Here is a 21,322-nt window from a genome sequence, read left to right on the forward strand (position 1 = left end):
GTTTGTTCCTGCTGTACAACAAAGTGAATCAGTTACATATACCCACTTTTTTAGATTCTTTTTCCATATAGGTCATTACAGAGTACTGAGTAGAGTTCCCTGTGCTAGACAGTGGGCCCTTGTTAGTTATCTGTTTTACATACAGTAGTGTGTATGTGTCAATCCCAATCTCCCATTTATCCCTCCCCCTCCACCCCTTTCCCCTCAGGTAACTGTAAGTTTGTTTTTTTACATTTGCAACTCTATATCTTTTTTGTAAATAAGTTCATTTGTACCCTTTTTTAGATTCCAAATATAAGCAATATCATATGACATTTGTTTTTCTCTGTCTGACATTTCACTCAGTATGACAATCTCTGGGTCCATCCATGTTGTTGCAAATGGCATTATTTCATTCGTTTTATGGCTGAGTAATATTCCATTGTATATATGTACCACATCTTCTTTATCCATTCCTCTCTTGATGGACATTTAGGTTGCTTTCATGTCTTGGTTATTGTAAATAGTGCTGCAATGAACGTTGGGGTGCATGTATCTTTTTGAATTATGGTTTTCTCCAAATATATGCTCAGGAGTGGGATTGCTGGATGATATGGTAGCTCTATTTTCAGTTTTTAAGGAACCTCCATACTATCCTCCATAGTGGTTGTACAAATATACATTCCCACCAACAGTGCAAGAGGGTTCCCTTTTCTCCACACCCTCTCCAGCATTTATTGTTTGTAGATTTTTTGATGATGGCCATTCTGACTGGTGTGAGGTGATATCCCATTGTAGTTTTGATTTGCATTTCTCTAGTAATTAGTGGTGTTGAGCATCTTTTCATGTGCCTCTCGGCCATCTGTAGATCTTCTTTGAAGAAATGTCTATTTAGATCTTTTGCCCATTTTTTGATTGGGTTATTTGTTTTTTTTGATGTTGAGCTGCATGAGCTGTTTGTATATTATGGAGATTAATCCCTTGTTGGCTGATTTCATTTGCAAATATTTTCTCCCATTCTATGGGTTGTCTTTTCATTTTGCTTCTGGTTTCCTTTGCTGTGCAAAGGCTTTTAAGTTTAATTAGGTCCCATTTGTTTATTTTTGTTTTCTATTTTCATTACTCTAGGAGGTGGATCCAAAAAGATCTTGCTGCAATTTATGTCAGAAAGTGTTCTGCCTATGTTTTCCTCTAAGAGTTTTATAGTATCCGGTCTTACATTTAGATCTTTAATCCATTTTGAGTTTATTTTTGTGTATGTGGTTAGGTATTATTCTAATTTCATTCCTTTACATGTAGCTGTCCAGTTTGCCCAGCACCACTTATTGAAGAGACTGTCTTTTCTCCATTGTATTTTCTTGCCTCCTTTGTCATATATTGGGTGACCACAGGTGCGTGGGTTTTTCTCTAGACTTTCTATCCTGTTCCATTGATCTATATTTCTGGTTTTGTGCCAGTAAATTACTGTTGGAGAGGAGCGAGTGACCAAAGGAACCGTAACTGACTTAATGAGCAATTCACAGTTTCACTGTACCAGCCATGCATACTTAGACAGGCATGGTTTAATCTGAGACAAGCATGTGCTACTGGCATGATCAACCGGGTATGTTATTTGTAGACTTTTTAGTGATGGCCATTCTGCGTGGTGTGAGGTGGTACCTCATTGTAGTTTTGATTTGTATTTCTCTAATAATTAGCGATGTTGAGCATTATTCATGTGCCTATTGGCCATCTGTATGTCTTCTTTAGAGAAGTGTCTATTTAGGTCTTCTGCCCATTTTCTGATTGGGTTGTTTTTTTTGTTGAGGGACACAAGGAATCCCTTTCCTGCACATCCTTGCCAGCATTTTTTATGCTTTGTCTTCTTGATAAGCCATTCTGACCTGTGTGAGGTGATATCTCACTGAGGTTTTGATTTGCATTTCCTTGATGATTAGTGATGTTGAACATCTCTTCATGTATCTGTTGGCCATTTTTAGGTCTTCTTTGAAAAAAAAGGCCTTTACAGTTCCTCTGCCCATTTTTAAATTGAAATTTTTTTTGTATTGGGTTGTATGAGTTCTTTGTATATTTTGGATATTAACCCCTTATCAGATATATGGTTTACAAATATTTTCTCCCATTCTGTAGGTTGCCTTTTCATTTTGTTGTTGTCCTTTTGCTGCACAGATTTTTACTTTGTTATAGTCCCACTTATTTATTTTTGCCTTTGTTTCTTGTGCTTTTGGTGTCATATCCAAAATGTTGTTGCCAAGACCAATGTCAAGGAGCTTTTCCTTGTTTTTTTTCTAAGAGTTATATGGTTTCATGTCTTTTATTTAAGTCTTTAATCCATTTTGAGTTAATTTTGGGGAGTGGTATAAGATAGGGGTTCAATTTCATTCCTCAGCATGTGGTTATCCAGTTTTCCCAACAAAATTTATTAACGAGACTAACCTTTCCCGATTGAGTATTCTTGTCAAGTATCAGTTCACAAAATATCTTCTTAATTATGAAAAGGTCAGATTAGTCATTCTTCTTCATCAAATCCTTCAGTAAAATTAACCAGGTTTGGCAGTTAGAGCTTAATCAAAAGCCATATGTTTAAGGCCATTATTTCTTTTCTCTCTCTCCTTTTTTTTTGGCTGTGCCATGCGGCTTGCAGAATCTTAATTCCCCAACCAGGGATCGACTCTGTGCTCCATGGAAGCGTGGAGTCCTAACCACCAGAAAGCCAGGGAATTCCCAAGGCCATTATTTTTATTTCTCAGAATTTGCCTTAAAAAAATTCAAGATGCAGTTACAGATTAATTGCCAATGATACTCATTGCAGAGCTATTTACGATGGGATAAACTGGAACTATTCCAATGCCCCCAAATTAGGGTTTGACTAAATAATGATATTACCATACAACAGAAAATTAAGTAGTCCTAAACATTCATTTTAGTGAGAGGTGAACAAAGCTTATGTTAGGAGGATATAAAATTATATGTCCAGGTAACATCTTCTTGGTATTAAAAATACCTACTCACAGGAAAAAAGCCTGGAAGAAAATAAACCAAAATATAGATAGCTAGGGGTAGTGTTATGTATGATTTAAATAAGCTTCACCGTGCTTTTCTCTGTTTTCCGAGATTTTCACACAGCATGCATTACTTTAATCAGAGGGAAAATATAAAAATGCAAAAGTCAGTTTTAACGGTGTGGTTCCTCCATTACCTGAGGAAGTGAAATTCATTTAGAGCAGGGAACAAAGCTTCAATTTACTGAACGCCATTTAGCTGAGAACTGATCTCTACATTGCAAATTTTGTGGCTGAGTCTTGGTCTTCAATTTGCTCAGCTGATCAGCAGCATCTAACACAGTAGATCACTCGCTCCACCTTGAAATGAAATGAATGAAAGGACTTCCAGGATTCCTGATTTTCCTATCTCACTGACTGTTCTTCACTGGTGTTGCCCAATTCTCCATCTTCCAGCCTCTTCACTGTGAAGTGTTCCCAGACATTCTCTTTACCTACATTCATTCCCTAGGTAACCTCAATCAGTTCTATAGATTCAATACCATAGATATAATGGCAATTCCCAAGCTTATATTTCTAGGTCCCTGAACTTCAGACTTCCATCCAACTGCCTGCTTGACACTTCCTTTGATCATATAATAGGCTACTTCTGTGAATTGCATCCTTCCCCAAATTCATGCATTGACGTCTTAACCCCCAATGTGACTGTATTTGAAGACAGAGCTTGTGAGGGGGTGATAAAAGTTAAATGAGGTCATAAGGGTGGGGCCCTAATTTGACAAAGCTGGTGCCCTTATGTGAAAAAAAGACACCACAGAGCTTGCCCTTCCCTCAGTCCCCATGTGAGGACACAGCAAGAAAGTGGCCGTCTGTGAGCCAGGAAGAGAGCAGGGCCTTCAACTTGGACTTCCAGCCTCCAGAATTGTGAGAAAATAAGTTTCATTGTTCAACTCACATAGTCTGTGGTGTTTTGTTATGGCACTCAGACAGGCTAATATAGCCACTCGTATTCAATACATCCAAAACCAGTGTTCAAATCTGTACTTTCTGAGGAGAGGACGCTGCCGAGTTCCGGGAGCCGCCCACACAGATTGTTTCCTTCAGGTGTTTCGAGGTCTGGGGAAAGGTGCAGTGCAGCAGGGACCCATACTTCCTGGAAAGACAGTGCAGATCTTGGCCAACGGTGAAATCGTGCAGGATGACGAACCCCGCGTGAGGACCATTACCCAACCTTGCAGTAGCACCCCTTAACAGAGACTTTGAGTGGGGGTCCTGGCCCTCACCAGCAGCAGGCTGGGTGCTGCTCAGTCCCCCTTATTAAAAAAAAACAAAAACCTGTACCTTCCCTGAAGTACATCATTTTTGCAATTGTTCAGATCAAAAACATTGCAGTTTTCCTTTATTCCTCTCTCTCACCTTCCATATCTAGTCAGTCAGCAAATCCTGTGCTATCTTCAAAATATATTCAGAATGGAACCACTGTTCATCACCTTTACCCCAACACCCTAATAAAGCCAGTTATTTCTCAACTGGAGCGCTGCAATAGCTGCCCTTGACCTTGCAAAGTCCATCTTCAACACAGCAGCTAGTGCAGAGTGATCCTTTAATACGAAATCAGATTGTCATTTCTCTGCTCAAACCTCTCCAGTAGCTTCTCATTTCATAATAAAATCCAAAGTTTTTGCAATGACCTAGTACAGCTCTACATTAGTTGTTCCCAGAGTTGAGCATCACAGTTTTCTGGAGGGCAGGATGGTTGCGCCTGCCTGCAAAATTTTATGACTTAGATATTTTGCGTTTGTGCCTTTCCGATCAGTTTTAACTAGTTTCCATATGATGTCGATGCAGCCAGGGGACCCCATTTTGAGAATCACTGCTGTCTATGTCCTGTACCGTCTCCTACCTCTTACAGCCATACTGCTCCCCCTCTCAGCTCCCCTTAAACGCCAAACCTGTGTCGGCCGGCCCCTAGACCCACACTGCTCCTTCCTGGTATTTACATAGGACATTATCTCACTTTCATGACCTTTTTGTCAAATAACACCCCTTCAGCGAGATATTCTGGGACAGCACTGCCTGTCATTCTGGGGTCTGTTTTATTTCTTCCTTAAGAGCGCTTAACACATTTGTTTACGGCCCACGTCTCTCTGTTCCAAGAGGCCAACGCCTTCGCTCTGTTCACTATCCTGCCCCAGGGCTAAAACAACAGTGCCTGGACGATCGTTAACAGGTACTGAAAAAATACTTCACTGACTAGGAGAAAAAAATGGGGAGAAAGGATCCGCACCCGGGAACAGTCAGCGGACCGCTCAACTACGGGCTCAGCCACAGACGCCTCACCCGGGCGCCCAGAGGCGGGACTTCCTGTGCGGCGGCCGGAAGAACTTCCGGTGTGAACCGGAAGTTCCACAGAGAGCCGTCGCCGGGGTTCCTCGGAGGTAGTGGCTGGCTGCTGCGGTCGCCGACATGGGCAAAAGGGACCGGGCGGACCGCGGTGAGACGTGGCGTGGGCGCGTTTCGGGGCTGCCTGCACCTGCCGTCCCTATCATCCTGTGTGGTAGCTGCTCAGGGTTTCTTGGCGGCGGTCGACCCCAGAGTCGCTCGCCGTCGTCACATACTGTCCCGACAGGCCGCTGGGCGGGGGTGCGACCCCTGACCTCCGGGCAGCCCTTCCTCCCGGGCTGGGTGGGCAGCGTTTGAGGGAGAGGACGCCTGCGGCGCGCAGTGGCTCTGGGCTAGGGGTGCTTGGCGCTGGGGAAGTCCGGCTGCAGCCAGGTTCCCCCGACCTGCGGCTAGTCGGTGCGGGGGGAACGCAAGGCTCCTGCGGGGCTCACTTCTGTGTCCGTGTCCGTATCTGCAGAGAAGAAGAAGTCCAAGAAGCGGCACTACGAGGATGAGGAAGACGAGGAAGACGACGCCCCTGGGAACGACTCTCAGGAAGCGGTTCCCTCGGCGGCCGGGAAGCAGGTGGATGAGTCCGGCACCAAAGTGGATGAGTATGGAGCCAAGGACTACAGGCTGCAGATGCCGCTGAAGGACGACCACACCTCCAGGCCCCTCTGGGTGGTAAGCACACCCTCAGCCGGGGCCGGGCCCAAGAGTGGGTGCGGCCCAAATAGGAACGCGGGAGCGTGAGCTTTGCTTCAGAGCCCACTGGCAGCGAGCTTTCATTTTCATAGGCAGTTTGAAACAGCCGAGCTAGCAATGAGCATGCGCGCACACATGTGCTGGCTAGACCTGGGCTTCCTTCCTCTCTAACTCCTCCTTTTGCTCCCCTTTCCCTCTCCAATTCTGCCACATGTTTGGAAACAACTTTTATCTAAAGAATAAATGGCATTTATTATGTAACATTTTAATTCCCCTTTAAAAACACCTAATGAGACATATATTTGCTAGGCAGCTTTTTGACTCAACTTGAAGTAATTAATGTTCTCCATTCATTTGAAATCTAGCCAGAAGGATAGCCAGTAAGGTGGGCTTTTCCTGTGAAGAATCGTGAGAGGCAGCTACTGACTTTGGAAACCTTTTCTTCTATTGTGTCTACTCCTTGTATCCGATTAAAGTAGCAGGACCCACAGTTGGCTGAAGATGTGCTTACAAAAATATTCCTGGTGTTGGCTAGCTTTAGATCGATCACTTTCTGGGCAGCTTATCCTTTCTAGATAGTGATGTGGGAAAGAGTCTCATCGTCTCTGCAACTCATTAGTTTCCTTGTCTGTTGTGTCCATTTGGTGTTTCTCAGGCTCCTGATGGCCACATCTTCTTAGAAGCCTTCTCTCCAGTTTACAAATATGCTCAAGACTTCCTGGTGGCTATTGCAGAGCCGGTGTGCCGACCAACCCACGTGCATGAGTACAAACTAACTGCCTACTCCCTGTACGCGGCTGTCAGCGTTGGACTGCAAACTAGTGACATCACTGAGTACCTCAGGAAGCTCAGCAAGACGGGAGTCCCTGATGGAATTATTCAGTTTATTAAGGCAAGTGGGGGCTAAGGCTGGCTCTTTTGCCCTCCTTCTTAACGTAGTGATAGTGGGGACAGGTGCTGTACATTGTTCACTTGTAGCAGTCATGAAAATGCCATTCAGATCCAGTGTGGGGAGCATAGTAACCGATTACCCCAGCTGCTACTCCTCTGGATCCAGCATTGTGTTTCGCTGAGGGCAGACTTCCCATGAGCTGCTCTTAGCCAGTGGGTGCTAACACAGCGGGGTTACTAATTCAGGCCCATTCTGGCCCGGGTTATTTGGGAGTCTAGCCTGAAGTGAATGGTGTTACGGACTGAATTGTGCCCCCTCCAGATTTCATGTGTTGAGGACCTAACCCGTAATGTGACTGTATTTGGAGTAAGGATATAATTAGTGTTAAACATGATTATAAGAGTGGGGCCAATAGGACGAGTGTCCTTATAAGAAAAGACACCAGAAGGTGTGTGTGTTCTCTTTTTCTCTTCATTTGTACAAGGAAGACGTAATGTGAGCACAGAGCAAGAAGGTAGCCCCCTAGAAGCCAGGAAGAAAACCTTCACTGGAAACGAAATGGCTGGCATCATGATCCTGGACTTCTAGAAATAAGTTTCTGTTATTAAACAGTGCAGTTTATGGTAACCTGGGCAAGTTAGTACACATGATAAACTCCATCTAAGTTTGAATACCTGCACGAGACCACTAGTCGACAACTTCCATCAGGAAAAGTCAAAAAAGACTTCAGAGTTTTTGAGGTGAATAGGGCTGTACGTGACGAGCACCTGAACCTGCTCGGGTTTGTTCTGAGACATAGTGGATACCATTCAAAAGAGACGGACAGTGGCTCTCGTTGTCCTCGGCTGATCTACAGGGAATTAGATTCAGACCCCCAGATCTGAAGTGGCAGAAGATGCGTGCCACAGGCATCCAGTACAGTAATGAAGCCAATCTCAGAGAAGCCGGCAGGAGCCCTGGAGAGAGTTCTCCTTTCTTCTGATGTGAAAGGGTGCCCTGGGAGAAGGGCTTGCACCTTGTAGAATGAGCCTGTTTCAGTACCCTGGCTGTTCTCAGTCTTGGTTGGGACCCGCCTGTGGGAACGTGGGCGTTGGTTAGTGCAGTGGTGGATGCAGAAGGGCAGCGGTGGAGGCGGCAGCAGACTGAGACCTGAATTGTGACTTGTCGTGGCTGCTGTATGATCTCTGCTGCATTCCATCCTAAAGATCTTTGGGAACCTGGAAGGATTTTCTGCCATCAGGAGGCTTACATCTAGTTGGGGAGATGGGAACATTGGTGAGGAGGCCAGAGGCTTCACATTTAATTTACGCAGCTCACGATTAGTGGACACATAACTCTACCAGCTTTGTGCTGGGGGCTGTGGTAGTACTGGTACAGTGAGATGAACTCCTGGATTAGGATGGGGCTCTGGGAATGGAGAAGAAAGGGAAAGGGAAAATAAAAGAAAGATTCTAAGCAGCATTTTTTAGATTAAGGGATGTGCATCAGAATTAGCCAGGCAAGAGGAAGGTTTTGCCCTCAAAAAGTAGGAGCTGGGCTTCCCTGGTGGCGCAGTGGTTGAGAGTCCGCCTGCCGATACAGGGGACACAGGTTCGTGCCCCAGTCCGGGAAGATCCCACATGCCGCGGAGTGGCTGGGCCCGTGAGCCATGGCCGCTGAGCCTGCGCGTCCGGAGCCTGTGCTCCGCAACGGGAGAGGCCACAGCGGTGAGAGGCCCGCGTACCGCCAAAAAAAAAAAAAAAAAAGTAGGAGATAATAGAAAAGCTCAGTTTAGGCAGATGTAGCCCCTTTAGTGTTGCACATTGGATTTTCCTAAAGTAAAATGAACTCTTCACTTGTTTGATAGCCAGTAATGAATGAGTTCTGAGTGAGCTGCATATTTGCTAATTTTGCCCGTGTGATGTCACTTCTTGCAGTTATGTACTGTCAGCTATGGGAAAGTCAAGCTGGTCCTGAAGCACAACAGGTAAGGGGTTCTGTGACAGGCCCATCCAAGGCACATTCACCCTCTGCACGTCAGGTGCCAGGAGCTAACACCTGTGGACCGTCTGCTCCGCACTGACACCTACTCCCCCGAGTGAGGGGTTAAAAGGAAAAAGTGAAGTGATGTGGCCAAAACCGGAAATTCATTCACTGACCACTGTATTCCCCTGAACGGTGGAGCTGGGGTTCAGATCCCTGCTAGTTTGTCTTCGCAGTGGGGCTTTGCTTGCTACCCTCGTGTGTTATGTCATGGCTAGTAGCTCATATCTCAGATGTGGCAAAGGAGCGGGGGAGGGTGAGCGTGGAGAGAGGCCTTAGGCTTCTATCTCCAGACCGTCTCATGAGTGAGCAGTGGAACCTTCTGAAAATGGTGTACTGGTCAGTGCGCACCTCCTTCCTCCTGAAAATGGTGTACTGGTCAGTACGCACCTCCCTCCTCCATTCTCACAGGTACTTCGTTGAAAGTTCTCACCCTGATGTCATCCAGCATCTTCTCCAAGATCCCATGATCCGGGAATGCCGCCTGAGGAACTCTGAGGGGGAGGCCACCGAGCTCATTACAGAGACTTTCACAAGCAAATCTGCTGTATGTGGCCTCCTGGGTCACCCTTGGGGGTGGATGCATTTAGGATTTTAATTCTCTCGGGTGCTTTTAGGCCAGCATTAGCAGTCTAGTAGTCCGTGTTTTCTTGCAGCTTTGTTGCTTGGTAACAGTAGGGTTAAATGTTTTGTGCAAGTCCAGATCCTGCCTTTCTCTTTCAGATCGCTAAGAGTGCTGAAGGCAGCGGTGGGCCATCCACGTCCCGGGTGACAGATCCACAGGGTAAATCTGACATCCCCACGGACCTGTTTGACTTTTATGAGCAAATGGACAAGGATGAGGAGGAAGAAGAAGAGACACAGACAGTATCTTTCGAAGTCAAGCAGGTTAGTGAACATATCCGTCCTGGTTGCTTCTCTAAGCCGGTGTCAGAAGCTGGTTCAGCCCTTCATGGACTGTTTGTAGCCTGTGTGAGAGGAAGGAATCCCCATCTGTCCCCAGATTTTGGTGTCTGTGCACTGCAGCACCATTCTTCCTGATGGAGTTCGATCTGAGTGTCCTGTTCTTCAGGCTGGTGGGTCAGTGTTCACAAGTTCCTGGGGAGATGTGAGAAACGGTGCCTGGGGGGCATTTTTAGTGGCTGATTGGATTTAATTTTGTCCATGTCCTTAGTTTGGGGCCCTTAGTCTGTGCTTTAAGCTGGCTGTCATCAAGCAAGATCTGAAATTTAAAAGTCTAGCTAACCTTTTTTTTTTTCTTTAAATCATTAGGCTCCTTAGAATGTGTGCTGTTTGTGAGCACACTTTGGAGTTAACAAGATTATAAAACCTTCATGCTCACTTTCCAGGAAATGATTGAGGAACTCCAGAAACGTTGCATCCACCTGGAGTACCCTCTGTTAGCAGAATACGACTTCCGGAATGATTCTGTCAACCCCGACATCAACATTGACCTGAAACCCACAGCTGTCCTTAGACCTTATCAGGAGAAGAGCTTGCGGAAGATGTTTGGGAATGGGCGTGCACGTTCCGGGGTCATCGTCCTTCCTTGTGGTGAGTGACGCCTGAGTGAAGAAGATGGCTAGGCTGCTCTGTCCGGACCTGCCTTACGCTCTCCCTGAGGGCCTTTCTCTAAATCCCACCTGGTCAGGGAACAGCCAGCGTCACATGGCTCCCTGATTCATGACTTGACAAATACTTGCATGCTTGCTCTGTGCAGGGCCCTGACCTCCACGCTGGGCATGTAATGGTGGATAGAACAACACTCCTGACCTCATGGAGCTCATTCTGGTGGGGTAGCTCAGACAGTGAACCAATCAGCTAAGCAGCGTATAAAGTCTTGGGCAGTGAGGAAGGATGGTGTCGTGGGAAAGGGCTGGTTTACATCCTGGGCTTAGCGTTCCTCACACTCAGTCTTGTAAGTTGTGTGTATTTGGAGGCTCCCTAGCACAGAAACTTTTTTTTTTTAATTATTTTTTTATTTTTTGCTTTATAACAAATTTAATCAGTTATACATATACATATGTTTCCATATCCCCTCCCTTTTGCGTCTCCCTCCCACCCTCCCTATCCCACCCCTCCAGGCGGTCACAAAGCACCGAGCTGATCTCCCTGTGCTATGCGGCTGCTTCCCACTAGCTATCTACCTTACGTTTGGTAGTGTATATATGTCCATGCCGCTCTTTCACTTTGTCACAGCTTACCCTTCCCCCTCCCCATATCCTCAAGTCCATTCTCTAGTAGGTCTGTGTCTTTATTCCTGTCTTACCCCTATGTTCTTCATAACATTTTTTTTTCTTAAATTCCATACATATGTGTTAGCATACAGTATTTGTCTTTCTCTTTCTGACTTACTTCACTCTGTATGACAGACTCTAGGTCTATCCACCTCATTACAAATAGCTCAATTTCATTTCTTTTTATGGCTGAGTAATATTCCATTGTATATATGTGCCACATCTTCTTTATCCATTCATCTGATGATGGACACTTAGGTTGTTTCCATCTCCGGGCTATTGTAAATAGGGCTGCTATGAACATTTTGGTACATGTCTCTTTTAGAATTATGGTTTTCTCAGGGTATATGCCTAGTAGTGGGATTGCTGGGTCATATGGTAGTTCTATTCGTAGTTTTTTAAGGAACCTCCATACCGTTCTCCATAGCGGCTGTACCAATTCACATTCCCACCAGCAGTGCAAGAGTGTTCCCTTTTTTCCACACCCTCTCCAGCATTTATTGTTTCTAGATTTTTTGATGATGGCCATTCTGACTGGTGTGAGATGACATCTCATTGTAGTTTTGATTTGCATTTCTCTAATGAGTAAAGATGTTGAGCATCCTTTCATGTGTTTGTTGGCAGTCTGTATATCTTCTGTGGAGAAATGTCTATTTAGGTCTTCTGCCCATTTTTGGATTGGGTTGTTTGTTTTTTTGTTATTGAGCTGCATGAGCTGCTTATAAATTTTGGAGATTAATCCTTTGTCAGTTGCTTCATTTGCAAATATTTTCTCCCATTCTGAGGGTTGTCTTTTGGTCTTGTTTATGGTTTCCTTTGCTGTGCAAAAGCTTTGAAGTTTCATTAGGTCCCATGTGTTTATTTTTGTCTTTATTTCCATTTCTCTAGGAGGTGGGTCAAAAAGGATCTTGCTGTGATTTATGTCATAGAGTGTTCTGCCTATGTTTTCCTCTAAGAGTTTGATAGTGTCTGGCCTTACATTTAGGTCTTTAATCCTTTTGAGCTTATTTTTGTGTATGGTGTTAGGGAGTGATCTAATCTCATACTTTTACATGTCCCTGTCCAGTTTTCCCAGCACCACTTATTGAAGAGACTGTCCTTTGTCCACTGTACATTCCTGCCTCCTTTATCAAAGATAAGGTGACCATATGTGCGTGGGTTTATCTCTGGGCTTTCTATCCTGTTCCATTGATCTATCTTTCTGTTTTTGTGCCAGTACCATACTGTCTTGATTACTGTAGCTTTGTAGTATAGTCTGAAGTCAGGGAGCCTGATTCCTCCAGCTCCATTTTTTGTTCTCAAGATTGCTTTGGCTATTCGGGGTCTTTTGTGTTTCCATACAAATTGTGAAATTTTTTGTTCTAGTTCTGTGAAAAATGCCAGTGGTAGTTTGATAGGGATTGCATTGAATCTGTAGATTGCTTTGGGTAGTAGAGTCATTTTCACAATGTTGATTCTTCCAATCCAAGAACATGGTACATCTCTCCATCTATTTGTATCATCTTTAATTTCTTTCATCAGTGTCTTATAATTTTCTGCATACAGGTCTTTTGTCTCCTTAGGTAGGTTTATTCCTAGATATTTTATTCTTTGTGTTGCAATGGTAAATGGGAGTGTTTTCTTGATTTCACTTTCAGATTTTTCATCATTAGTATATAGGAATGCCAGAGATTTCTGTGCATTAATTTTGTATCCTGCAACTTTACCAAATTCATTGATTAGCTCTAGTAGTTTTCTGGTAGCATCTTTAGGATTCTCTATGTATAGTATCATGTCATCTGCAAACAGTAACAGCTTTACTTCTTCTTTTCCAATTTGGATTCCTTTTTTTTTTTTTTTTTTTTTTTGCGGTAGGCGGGCCTCTCACTGTTGTGGCCTCTCCCCTTGCAGAGCACAGGCTCCGGATGCGCAGGCTCAGCAGCCATGGCTCACGGGCCTAGCCGCTCTGCGGCATGTGGGATCTTCCCAGACCGGGGCACGAACCCGTGTCCCCTGCATCGGCAGGCGGACTCTCAACCACTGCGCCACCAGGGAAGCCCTGGATTCCTTTTATTTCCTTTTCTTCTCTGATTGCTGTGGCTAAAACTTCCAAAACTAGGTTGAATAAGAGTGGTGAGAGTGGGCAACCTTGTCTTGTTCCTGATCTTAGTGGAAATGGTTTCAGTTTTTCACCATTGAGGACGATGCTGGCTGTGGGTTTGTCACATATGGCCTTTATTATGTTGAGGAAAGTTCCCTCTATGCCTACTTCCTGCAGGGTTTTTATCATAAATGGGTGTTGAATTTTGTCGAAAGCTTTCTCTGCATCTATTGAGATGATCATATGGTTTTTCTCCTTCAATTTGTTAATATGGTGTATCACGTTGATTGATTTGCGTATATTGAAGAATCCTTGCATTCCTGGAATAAACCCCACTTGATCATGGTGTATGATCCTTTTAATGTGCTGTTGGCTTCTGTTTGCTAGTATTTTGTTGAGGATTTTTGCATCTATGTTCATCAGTGATATTGGCCTGTAGTTTTCTTTCTTTGTGACATCCTTGTCTGGTTTTGGTATCAAGGTGATGGTGGCCTCGTAGAATGAGTTTGGGAGTGTTCCTCCCTCTGCTATATTTTGGAAGAGTTTCAGAAGGATAGGTGTTAGCTCTTCTCTAAATGCTTGATAGAATTCGCCTGTGAAGCCATCTGGTCCTGGGCTTTTGTTTGTTGGAAGATTTTTTTATCACAGTTTCAATTTCAGTGCTTGTGATTGGTCTGTTCATATTTTCTATTTCTTCCTGGTTCAGTCTCGGCAGGTTGTGCATTTCTAAGAATTTGTCCATTTCTTCCAGGTTGTCCATTTTATTGGCATAGAGTTGCTTATAGTAATCTCTCATGATCTTTTGTATTTCTGCAGTGTCAGTTGTTACTTCTCCTTTTTCATTTCTAATTCTATTGATTTGAGTCTTCTCCCTTTTTTTCTTGATGAGTCTGGCTAATGGTTTATCAATTTTGTTTATCTTCTCAAAGAACCAGCTTTTAGTTTTATTGATCTTTGCTATTGTTTCCTTCATTTCTTTTTCATTTATTTCTGATCTGATTTTTATGATTTCTTTCCTTCTGCTAACTTTGGGATGTTTTTGTTCTTCTTTCTCTAATTGCTTTAGGTGCAAGGTTAGGTTGCTTATTCGAGATGTTTCCTGTTTCTTAAGGTGGGATTGTATTGCTATAAACTTCCCTCTTAGAACTGCTTTTGCTGCATCCCATAGGTTTTGGGTCGTCGTGTCTCCATTGTCATTTGTTTCTAGGTATTTTTTAATTTCCTCTTTGATTTCTTCAGTGATCACTTCGTTATTAAGTAGTGTATTGTTTAGCCTCCATGTGTTTGTATTTTTTACAGCTCTTTTCCTGTAATTGATATCTAGTCTCATAGCATTGTGGTCGGAAAAGATACTTGATACAATTTCAATTTTCTTAAATTTACCAAGGCTTGATTTGTGACCCAAGATATGATCTATCCTGGAGAATGTTCCATGAGCACTTGAGAAAAATGTGTATTCTGTTGTTTTTGGATGGAATGTCCTATAAATATCAATTAAGTCCATCTTGTTTAATGTATCATTTAAAGCTTGTGTTTCCTTATTTATTTTCATTTTGGATGATCTGTCCATTGGTGAAAGTGGGGTGTTAAAGTCCCCTACTATGAGTGTGTTACTGTCGATTTCTCCTTTTATGGCTGTTAGTATTTGCCTTATGTATTGAGGTGCTCCTATGTTTGGTGCATAAATATTTACAATTGTTATATCTTCTTCTTGGATCGATCCCTTGATCATTAGGTAGTGTCCTTCTTTGTCTCTTCTAGTAGTCTTTATTTTAAAGTCTATTTTGTCTGATATGAGAATTGCTACTCCAGCTTTCTTTTGATTTCCATTTGCATGGAATATCTTTTTCCATCCCCTTACTTTCAGTCTGTATGTGTCTCTAGGTCTGAAGTGGGTCTCTTGTAGACAGCATATATATGGGTCTTGTTTTTGTATCCATTCAGCCAATCTGTATCTTTTGGTGGGAGCATTTAGTCCATTTACATTTAAGGTAATTATCGATATGTATGTTCCTATTCCCATTTTCTTAATTGTTTTGGGTTCGTTATTGTAGGTCTTTTCCTTCTGTTGTGTTTCTTGCCTAGAGAAGTTCCTTTAGCATTTGTTGTAAAGCTGGTTTGGTGGTGCTGAACTCTCTCAGCTTTTGCTTGTCTGTAAACATTTTAATTTCTCCATCAAATCTGAATGAGATCCTTGCTGGGTAGAGTAATCTTGGTTGCAGGTTTTTCTCCTTCATCACTTTAATTATGTCCTGCCACTCCCTTCTGGCTTGTAGAGTTTCTGCTGAGAGATCAGCTGTTATCCTGATGGGGATTCCCTTGTGTGTTATTTGTTGTTTTTGCCTTGCTGCTTTTAATATGATTTCTTTGTGTTTAATTTTTGACAGTTTGATTAATATGTGTCTTGGCGTATTTCTCCTTGGATTTATTCTGTATGGGACTCTCTGTGCCTCCTGGACTTGATTAACTATTTCCTTTCCCATATTAGGGAAGTTTTCAACTATAATCTCTTCCAATATTTTCTCAGTCCCTTTCTTTTTCTCTTCTTCTTCTGGAACCCCTATAATTCGAATGTTGGTGCGTTTAATGTTGTCCCAGAGGTCTCTGAGACTGTCCTCTGTTCTTTTCATTCTTTTTTCTTTATTTTGCTCTGCAGCAGTTATTTCCACTATTTTATCTTCCACCTCACTTATCCGTTCTTCTGCCTCAGTTATTCTGCTATTGATCCCATCTAGAGTATTTTTTATTTCATTTTTGTGTTTTTAATCGATGCTTGATTCATCTTTAGTTCTTCTAGGTCCTTGTTAACTGTTTCTTGCATTTTGTCTATTCTATTTCCAAGATTTTGGATCTGGGAAATAGAATCTTGGATCATCTTTACCATCATTATTCTGAATTCTTTTTCAGGTAGACTGCCTATTACCTCTTCATTTGTTAGATCTGGTGGGTTTTTATCTTGCTCCTTCTCCTCCTGTGTGTTTTTCTGTCTTCTCATTTTGCTTATGTTACTGTGTTTGGGGTCTCCTTTTTGCAGGCTGCCGGTTCGTAGTTCCAGTTGTTTTTGGTGTCTGTCCCCAGTGGCTAAGGTTGGTTTAGTGGGTTGTGTAGGCTTTCTGGTGGAGGGGACTAGTGCCTGTGTTCTGGTGGATGAGGCTGGATCTTGTCTTTCTGGTGGGCAGGTCCACGTCTGGTGGTGTGTTTTGGGGTGTCTGCGGACTTTTTATGATTTTAGGCCACCTCTCTGCTAATGGGTGGCGTTGTAGCACAGAAACTTTATTTGGTCCTGGACTACTTATTACAGTGTGCACATCCATGAAGGGGCTGTGGCAGCCCCCTTGGCGCCCGTCTAATATTATTTGTCCTAAGTTGTGTCAGGTCTGGCCTAGGTTCTTGGCCAGAGGTCACAGTAGGCTCAGCTGGTGGCCTACCCAATACTCAAGAAGGCAGACTCTCTAGGGGAGGGGCAGGCACCTTCAGATTTTTTTTTTTTTTTAAAGCCTCATGGGTTATTTTGATGCACACCCCTGGTAAAGGAAGAATTGCTGTTTCAAGGAATAGCTTGATTTTTAATCTTGATCTTCACACGGTAGGTGGTAGTAAACTCAGAAGCCCCTGGAGTTTCACCTTCCTCTGTCTTTGCCAGTAGCAGCGTACGTACCGCATTCCCAAGTGCTCAGCCCGTTTGTTGTGTCATCATAGTAGCCGTCTTTTACTGAGTCCCTCCTGGGGTCGTCTGGGTGTTGGGCACACTGTACCCCAGCAGCACCGCTGTCCCAGGGCCTTGGGCGACTTACCCCTCAGGTTTAGTTTTCCTGTGTTTAAAATGGCAATAATAGGAGTGTCTCTTACCTATGGTTTATTTTGACAAATGTTGTTTTTCAACATTTAAATGAGGTGCGTGTACAGTGCTTTAATAGGGCCTGGCACTTGTGTCTTTTAATTCTCACGTTTGTGTGTGAAGTGTATGTGCCTCCTTTTTCTAAAGAAGGAAACAGGTTTGGAGCAGTAAGCACCTCAGCAGTGTCAGCCGTGAGGATTATTACAAATAATTTTGGCCAGATTGGTGGGCTGACAAGTCCTTCTGTCTGTTCCTGTCCCTCATTTCAACCCGGCCTTGGGTAGGATTGCCCTTTGGTTTCCCATAGGTGCTGGGAAGTCCTTGGTTGGCGTGACAGCTGCGTGCACAGTCAGAAAACGCTGCCTGGTGCTGGGCAACTCAGCTGTGTCTGTGGAGCAGTGGAAAGCCCAGTTCAAGATGTGGTCCACCATTGACGACAGCCAGATCTGCCGCTTTACCTCCGACGCCAAGGACAAGCCCATAGGCTGCTCCATTGCCATCAGCACCTACTCCATGCTGGGCCACACCACCAAGAGGTCCTGGGAGGCCGAGCGGGTGATGGAGTGGCTCAAAACCCAGGAGTGGGGCCTCATGATCCTGGACGAAGTACACACCATACCAGGTAAGCAGGCTGAGAGCTGGGATGCCTACTCATCATAGAGACAGATTGATTTCCATGAGCATGGGTGGGTGGGGTGGGGTGGGGTGGGGCTTAGTGGTAGGTGGGTGTACACACTGGCAGCTTCCTTAATCGCTGGCCCAGAGTAGTCATCTAGAAAAAGTGATATTTTCTTCCGTCCTCCCTCTCAACTGTTGCACCTCAGCTTACCCTTAACCCATTTTTTTTCTTTTCAGTCCTGCAAAAACTAGACTGGGAGCACAAAAAGTCCTTGCAATATTTGTTTTATTTGAGGACTAAAGTATTGTTCCTTAATATGTTATAGAAGTCCAAATATTGCCGGCAGTCCTTTTAAACAGCCACATTGACATAATTTATAAACCGTAAAATCTACCCATCATAAGTATGCGATTCAGGATTTCTAGTAAAATGGAGTTGGTGTGACCATCACCATGACCCAGTTTTAGAACATCGTCCTCATACTCAACCACCAGTGTTTTCATCCTTAGCCATAGGCAGTCACTGAATTGCTTTCTGTTTCTAGAGACATGCCTTTTCTGGAAATGTATTCACAGAATCACATAATATGTGTTTTCTTTTATCTGACTTCTTTCACTTCACACAGTGGTTTACCCACGTTGAAATATGTACCAATGCTGTGTTCCTTTTATTACTGAATAGCATTCCAGGCAAACCTTTCTTTTTTTTTTTTTTTTTAAAGAAGATGTTGGGGGTAGGAGTTTATTAATTTATTTATTTATTTTTGCTGTGTTGGGTCTTCGTTTCTGTGTGAGGGCTTTCTCTAGTTGTGGCAAACGGGAGCCACTCTTCATCGCGGTGCGCGGGCCTCTCACTATCGCGGCCTCTCTTGTTGCAGAGCACAGGCTCCAGACGTGCAGGCTCAGTAGTTGTGGCTCACGGGCCTTGTTGCTCCGTGGCATGTGGGATCCTCCCAGACCAGGGCTCGAACCCGTGTCCCCTGCATTAGCAGGCAGATTCTCAACCACTGCACCACCAGGGAAGCCCAGGCAAACCTTTCTTGATAAAACAAGTTAATGGTAGCCCTGATCAATTACGAAGTGTAAATTAGAGATTACTCTGAAGTAAATGAAATCAGAGGCATTTTCACATAGAGTATTCAAAACATTGTCAAAGTGGCCTTTCTATCTGTTTTTTTCTGTGTAATGAGAGTTCCAACACCTCTGGATGTCTGAAAACACCGAGAGATGTTCACAGCAAGCCAGGTAGGGATGAGGGGGTCTCTCGGGTAGAAGGAAGCAGTCCTGAGGTGGGGAAGGAGTACTTGCATGGCCTGACAATACTGTAGCCCTGCGGCCGGAGGGGAGCGTGGAGGAGAGCAGTCCAAGCTGAGGTCGGAGACGTGTCGGAGCCAATCCTGTAGGACCTGAAGGAGGTCTTGGGCTTGCACTCTGGGTGAGAAGCCATTTGAGGGATTTGAGCTGAGGGTGACATTATCTGACTTAATGTTATAAAAATATCACCCTGGCTGCTGTGCTGAGAAGAGACTGCAGGAAGCAAGGGTGGAGAGCAGCTAGGTAGGTTAGTTGGTGGAATCCCAACATGAGGCTTGGACCAGTAAGAATAAAGGTAAACTGATTCTGGTTATGTTGTGAAGGTTAAGTGGGCTGGTTAGAGGTGGTTCTGAAAGAAAGAGAAATCAAGGGTGACTATCTGCTTTGGGTCTGAGCCATCAGACGGGTGGAGTGGATGCTGAGCTGGGGAAGACTCCAGAAGGAGCAGGTTTGGAGAGACAAGATCAGGAGTTAGGCTTTAGACATGTTAATTTGATTGCTGTTGCAGTCAGGCGAAGGCAGAAATGTTAGAAAACGGGCAAAAGACATGAATAGATTTTCACTCAAGAGTATACAGACGCCAGTAAGCATTTGAAAGGTGTTCTGCAGCGTTAGTCCCCAGGGAAATGCAGGTTAAAGCCACAATGAGACGCCACTACAGACACTCTAATAGAGTGGCTGAAATAAAAAATATTGACAGTACCAAGTACTGACAAGAGTGCAGATCAACTGGAACTGTCATACGTGGCCAGAGGAATTGCAAAACGTACAGTCACTCTAGGGAGATTTGGCAGTTTATTAGAAAATTACCCTACAGACCCAGCAGTCCCACTCTAGGCATCTATCCTAGAGAAATGAAAACTTAGGTTCACACAGAAACCTGTGCATGAATGTTTATAGAAGCAGCTCTGGTTGTAATCTCCGAAACCTAGAAAACAGCGGAAATGCCTGTCAGTGAGTGGCTGGATGGACAAGCCAGCACCTCAACCACTGGGACGCTCCGTGGAAAGGAGTCTCAGAGGCTTCGTGCTGAGTGAAATCAGCCAGTCCCAAGAGGTTACGGAGTGTGTGATGCCTTTGGTAGGACATTCTTGAAAAGACAAAACTGTAGTGACGGGGAACAGATGGGTGGGTGCTGGGGTGGGGTGGGGAGGGCATGACTGGACAGGGAGAGCACGGGGCAGCTTTTGGGGTCATGGGTTGGTTCGTCTCCCGGGTATGATGGTGGTGGTGGTTACGTGAGTCTGCACACATGTGAACATGTGTAGAACCACTCTCACCCACCCACCCTCAGAAGAAGTTCAGTTTACTGTGTGATATTTAAAAACTAAACCAGGAGAAAAAAAGAAACTTTAAGGAGAGGGTGGGTATTGGGTCTGATTGGATTGGGAATTGGTGATCTAGAGAAACATCTTTTATAAACGACTTTGGAATTGCTTTGTAGCAGTTTAGTTGAAGGCTGTGTTTGAAGCGTGGGGATGTTTGAGGCCTTCTGCCGGAGGATATATTTAGCATACGTTGATGTTCCTCTTTAACTTGGGCCCCAGGTCTCAGAGGGTGGCAGCCAGGCTTGGAGTTGGTTATCTGGTGATGAGGATATAGAGGTGTACCCCACACGGTTCACTAGGTGTGTCTGTCTCTCCTCTGGTTCATTGGAGCAGTTGGTCTCTGTTTAGGTAGAAGAGTGAAACCAAACTGCTCTGAAGGATTTTGCATGCAGGCCTTATAAGCCCTATGGCCATGCTCACTGGGCCAGAGAGCAGATGTTAAATAGGGAATTCTAGCAAATCAGAGTAAGATTCTGCCATAAACATTTACCACTTGGACTAGGTAGAATGGTAAATCTTTGAGATTTATCCCAGAAGATAAAGATTGTTGTGTTCTTTTATAGATCTTCCAAAAGGAGCCCTATGAAGTCATTATATTAATAAGAAATTCTTATTACAGTACTTGCATATATTAGGTGTTTCCTGCATGCAAGGCACTGTGCCACTTTCATTATTTTAACAAGTATTTATTGAGAACCCATTAAGTTCCAGGCACTCTGCTTGGCACCGGAGACAAAGTGGGAGAGACAGTTAGAGAATCACACAAATAAATGTCAAATGACAACCGCGACATAACGTCTGGTGAAACAAGCTGCACACGCAAAGTACGTACTGTGATTCCATTTACATGAACTTCAGACCGGAGGCAGACCTCCTCTCTGATGACTGAAGTTGGATCAGGGTTCCCTTGATGGAGAGTGCTGGT

The 21,322-nt window shown here is 44.1% G+C and overlaps 1 protein-coding gene across 1 annotated transcript in view; it reads left to right on the plus strand.

Moving 5' to 3' along the window:
* Nucleotides 1-5,384: 5,384 nt before the first annotated feature.
* ERCC3 (ERCC excision repair 3, TFIIH core complex helicase subunit) overlaps nt 5,385-21,322 on the plus strand; it is a 38,628-nt gene continuing 22,690 nt past the window's right edge. Inside the window, exons 1-8 of the mRNA XM_081242608.1 lie at nt 5,385-5,475; nt 5,842-6,047; nt 6,724-6,960; nt 8,877-8,926; nt 9,394-9,529; nt 9,706-9,870; nt 10,332-10,536; nt 17,445-17,759. Of these exons, the coding sequence (XP_081098734.1) occupies nt 5,448-5,475; nt 5,842-6,047; nt 6,724-6,960; nt 8,877-8,926; nt 9,394-9,529; nt 9,706-9,870; nt 10,332-10,536; nt 17,445-17,759 (1,342 nt within the window). The 5' untranslated portion in view covers nt 5,385-5,447. The remainder of the gene's footprint in view (nt 5,476-5,841; nt 6,048-6,723; nt 6,961-8,876; nt 8,927-9,393; nt 9,530-9,705; nt 9,871-10,331; nt 10,537-17,444; nt 17,760-21,322) is intronic.

This window comes from Mesoplodon bidens, assembly GCF_964165515.1.
Source record: "Mesoplodon bidens genome assembly, chromosome: 8".
Classification (NCBI taxonomy): Eukaryota; Metazoa; Chordata; class Mammalia; order Artiodactyla; family Ziphiidae; genus Mesoplodon; species Mesoplodon bidens.